This window comes from Numida meleagris, chromosome 14 (assembly GCF_002078875.1).
Source record: "Numida meleagris isolate 19003 breed g44 Domestic line chromosome 14, NumMel1.0, whole genome shotgun sequence".
Classification (NCBI taxonomy): Eukaryota; Metazoa; Chordata; class Aves; order Galliformes; family Numididae; genus Numida; species Numida meleagris.
In genome coordinates this window covers 10,298,802-10,303,662 of record NC_034422.1, presented here as the reverse complement: position 1 = coordinate 10,303,662, position 4,861 = coordinate 10,298,802, and the positions used below count along the sequence as shown (strand labels likewise).

Sequence of the window (4,861 nt, the reverse complement as noted above, 5' to 3'; positions counted from 1 at the left end):
CAGGCAGGGATGCAGGCAGGGATGCTGTAGGGATGCAGGCAGGGAAGCAGCAGTGCAAAAGCTTTGTGCTGAGCACAGCGGGACAGCAGAGCTGTCTGGGCAGCACTGTGGGCACGGTGGCATCCCATCCCACCTTGTACCACCTGTCCTATTGCTTGGTGTGGCTGTGCCAGAGGTGAGCGGGACCTGCAGGTGTCAGGGAAGAAGGCAAAGCAACTCCCACAGCTTTCCTGGCCAGTCTCCAGAAGCAAATTCTCTGTCACCTGGCCTGGTTTCCTGCAGATCACTCTCTATTTTATCAGGACCCGTTTTCTTTTTTTCCCTTCTCTCAGACAAGAACACCCTTGTTTGAAGGGACCCTCGCAGAAACCGCTTCCCCTGTGTGGGTCCCGGGGTGGCTCGCAGCCAGCAGCAGCGCTGCCAGGAGCGGGGGTGTGGGGCTGCTGCACACAGCAGAGGTTCTTCCCTTGCTGTGATGGGGCAGGTTTCTGTTCCTGCTCCCCAGTGTGGCTGATGCCCCTGTGCTGCAGTGACCCTGTGCCGCGGGCTCTGTCCTGACGCAGTGCTCCTGTGACCTGCCTTGGACACATCCATTGTCCTCTTCCCATAGGGGCTGCTGGGCTGCCCTGCTCTGGGCTTTGGCACCGTCTTCCCTGGGACATCATTAACCATCACCAATCCCTTCACTTTGCAAAGATGGCAACGTCTTTGTCCAACATTCTGTCCTGCCAGGAGCGGCTGGGGGAGTCGAGCCTGCATCAGGGGGACACGGGAGGCTCAGGGCTTTGGGGGTTGCCCTGCCTTCTTTGCAGGGCTGGCTGGTGCTTGGCCGGGGATGCTACTCTTACCTTGCTCCAAAGGCAACTGAATTCCTAAGCAACTGAACTGGCAGGAAGGTGAGAAATGCTTTTCAAGTCAGGAGATCCAACTAAAAGGATTAAAAAAAAAGTCATATTGCATTATTTCACACGTTTTGGCACAGTGTCTCCAGCAAACCAAACTGCCATATAGGGCAGAGGAGCTTGTCTGTCCTGATCCTGTGGCATTTTACTTTAAGGTCACACCAGCAGATCACACGCGGTGAGCACATCTTTCCTCCTGCTGGCCCATGTTTCAGTGTCAGGGCTCCTTGTTATTCAGATGGAGGGTTGTAACTTCCCTATGCTCCTTCTGCAGGACCCTACATCACATTTGCCTGTATTCTCCATTTCTCTTCCGACAGTATTCTCCATTTTCTCATCTATTTGTGAGCCACGGAGACTCCAGCTGGTGCAGCGGGGAGGGCTGTGTCCCTGGCACTTGCAGAAGCATTCACAGGAGGTGCCACTTCCCGTCTGCCCCTCCGCAGATTTCGTCTGTCGCTGCTTTTTTCAGCAGCAGCTGCACCTCCACTGATGTTTCCATAGAGGCTCTTCAGTCCTTCCTTTCCCTTGAGATCGTCGCTCTACAATAGACAGAAGATGAACGAGCAGCTTTTCTCCCATTTCTCATCTCCCCGAATTTGCACCTGGGCTGTTTTTCCAGGAGTCAGATGCACACAGCCTCATCTGCCTATCGAGTAGTATCTCACGGTCTCACGCACTCCCGGTCCTGGGGGCACTGCAGCTTTACCACCCGCTTACCAGGGAGAGCGGAACTGTTGGGAACCGGGAGGAGAAGGAGCCCTGGGGCGAGCTGAGCCCTGCAGATCCAGCCGGGGAGCAGGCAGCCCTATTGCATTGCTGATGGGCAAAGCAGAGGAAACCTGCTCCTTTCCCAGGGCAGATGCAATTACAGGGACAAGTTTGTCAGCTTCATAAGCAAATATACAGGAGGACAGTTAAAACCTGGAGGCATTTCCCTGAGAGGATAATGAGGATGGTTTACAAACCGTGAGAGCAAAAGGAAAATGCTGCTAATGTTCTTGGTTTATAAGCCAGTGATTGCCTGCAGGTGCAGGGCTTTCTTAACCACGCAGAGAAAAGGAAAAAGCGGCACTGTGAGTCTCTCACATCCCCATGGTTTGGGGAGAAAAGACACCAGGTATTGCATTACCTGCCTACCGAATGGGGTGGTATTGCTCAATTGTTTGAAGGCATTTGGCAGGGCCAACTCTCCGTTTTGATCCCCAGCAGGTGTGGTTTCTCACAGGATCGGGGATGGGGGCAGTGGGCAGATGGAGCAGCACAGTGAGGGCTGGGGGTCTGGGGGTTCTCACAGTGAGGACCAGGATGCTGATGTGCAAGGAGCGAGTGGATTCTCATGGTTTCAGCGCTCTCTAGAGGCATAGAGTTGCAGCAAGGGGAAGGGCACTGCAATTATTATGGCATATTTAATGATATGAAAGCATGGATCTATGGATATTGATTCTGAATAGGTTCCTTTGCATCCATTTGTTTAAGCATTGCTTTTGATTGTTGCTTTGTTATTGGCCACTAGAGCTTTCCAGTTGTGTCTGTACTAATGTGGAAGGCGGCCAGAAAGGCTCCAGGGGCTGTTTTCCTCTCAAAAGACCCTGATGACACCAACACGGGGCTGGTGCAGCCCTGGGGCCATCTGGGAAGTGCGCTGTGTGTGTAGTGGAGAAATGGAAAAGTATCTGGAAATCTTTGCACGAAAATTTCTTAGAATAGTAAAAAGTAAAATTGACAGTATCAAAATGCAATAGGACTAGAGGGAATGGCCTCAAGTTGCACCAGGGGAGGTTCAGGTTGGATATCAGGAAAAAAATCATATCCGAAAGAGTGGTCAGGCACTGGAATGGGCTGGAAAAGGAGGTGGTGGAATTACTAACCCTGGAGGTGTTCAAGAAACATGTAGATGTTGTTTAAGGGACATGGTTTAGCGGGGAAATATTGGTGGTAGGTGGACTGGATGATGTTGGAGGTCTTTTCCAACCTTGGTGATGCTATGATTCTATGGAATTTGGGAGGGAAAGGGCGGAGCTCCCAGTGCCACTCTGCAGGGTTCATGTTGAGTTGTGTGGCCCAAGCAGAGCCCGCACTCATTTACAAATGTTTTCACAACCTGCCAGAAGGTAAAGGCCAAATCCTGGTGTGGTTTGGGGTTTGTGATGGAGCCCAGATTGCCACAAGCCTACGGCACAAGCTCAGCTGCAGCCCGTGCAGCTCAGGACGTGGCCTGGGGGGCACTGGAGCAGAGGCATTGCTGACCCAAGCTGTGTTCTGTGGGAAGAAGGGAGGAGCAGGAGGTGCTGCCCTGGCTGGGAGCTGCCCTGAGCCTCCCTCACAGCTGCGGCCTTCCTGCTGTGCCTGAGGAGCTGCAGGCCGCGGCCTACACCCGGCACCGCTCCTGGTCTCCTTGTGCAGGGCTCAGGGGCAGCTCCTCAGGGCCGTGCTGGGTTCTCTGCCTGTAAGAGTGGCCTGGTGGTCCCTTGTGGGCCTGCAGCCAGGGCAAGGAGCCGGCATCAGCCTTCTTCCCTAGGAAGTGAAAAAAAGATGCCACTGAAACCGTTCACGTACCCACTGCCTGAGACCAGGTTTCTGCATGCCGGCGGAGTTGTGTATAAGTTTAAAATCCGCTATGGCAACTTCCAGAGGTAAGGAAGCTCAAGTGAACAGTCAGCCTGCAGCCAGGTAATGGCTTCAGAAACTCTCACTGGTTTGTGCCAGGAGGTGTTTCTTTTTCTCTCTGGATATCTCCCTCTCAGGGTTCCCTTCCCACTGCTGCTTCTGTGTCAAATGTTCAAGAGAAACCTGTTGTTTTCAAACAGCAGCGTGCCTCTCCTGCAGGGAAAGGAACTGAGGGGCACTTCTTTGATAAACTGCCTCTCAGTTTCTAGAAGGTATGGCAGCGGCAAGCCTGAGAAATGGGAGGGAAGGGACAGTGTTTTAGTCTACCCATGTTGCTGACATTCAAGGAGCAGAAAGGAAAGCAGCCTTCGGATGTGCAGAGGACAACGATTTGGAGAGTTGTGTGGTAATAACTGTGTGATAAGGCTCAAATTGGAAATGATAGTAACTGGACAGCAAAGCAACTGAATCACTGAGTGCTGATTAGTCTGGACAGATGGGGAAGATGTAAAACAAGGATGATGATCATTAAAAGATGAAAACATTACTTCCCTGAGGGTATTGCCTTGGAGGGATCTGCTTGTGTCTGCTTAGTCACACATGCAGAGGTGATGAACAGGCCCTTCCATCAGCGGGCAGAACCCGGGCCAACTCATTCAAAAAGTTTTGGAGCTTTTAATTTGAGAGAAGACTCAGAATCCTGGAGGCTGTGGGCTATAACAATCACAGAAGTTCAAGGCGTTCTGGCAAAAGGAGATATTACTGCTCAGTTTTAAGACTAGCCTTCAAAACTAGGTGGTTTGAGATTGGGTTCAGCAAAAGAAGTGTTCTGTACATCTCAAATTTGGTCTGAAGCTTTATACTTCGTTGCTGTCAATGTCTGATAAAATGTTGGTGTTCTTAAATGTTAATAAAAATAAGCAAAGTCAGAGGCTCTGTTAGCATCAACTGGCTCCCTTCAGGGATCACGCCCTTCAAGGCTGTGAGCATCTGCAAGCAGCAGTCCAAGGGCAATGCCCTCAAAAGCACTGTGCTGTGATCTTCCTCTTCTCTTCAAAAGCAGAACCCATTTACAGCTGTTTGTTGCATTAAATTTGGAGCATTTCTGATCTCTTATCTCTTGTATCCACACACACAATGCAAATGGGCAGAAAATTAAACAATCCTGGATATTTTTAAGAACAACATTTCAAGGTTTAGTCTGCTTGCTAAGTATTTTCTCTCTGCAGTGAGAATGTTTCTTGTTCATGATGTTTTGTTGTCATTTAAACTCTGTCAAAGAATGTAATTTTCCCTTCCCTTCCCTTCCCTTCCTTCCCTTCCCTTCCCTTCCCTTCCCTTCCCTTCCC

The 4,861-nt window shown here is 50.8% G+C and overlaps 1 protein-coding gene across 3 annotated transcripts in view; it reads left to right on the top strand.

Moving 5' to 3' along the window:
* The window catches only part of MAJIN (membrane anchored junction protein), a 7,356-nt gene continuing 5,426 nt past the window's right edge, over window positions 2,932–4,861 (top strand). For 2 of the 3 annotated variants that reach the window (XM_021413000.1, XM_021412998.1), the window contains exon 1: window positions 2,932–3,538. In XM_021413000.1, the coding sequence (XP_021268675.1) occupies window positions 3,438–3,538 (101 nt within the window). In that variant the 5' untranslated portion in view covers window positions 2,932–3,437. The remainder of the gene's footprint in view (window positions 3,539–4,861) is intronic. The other variant, XM_021412999.1, reaches the window with a different exon arrangement.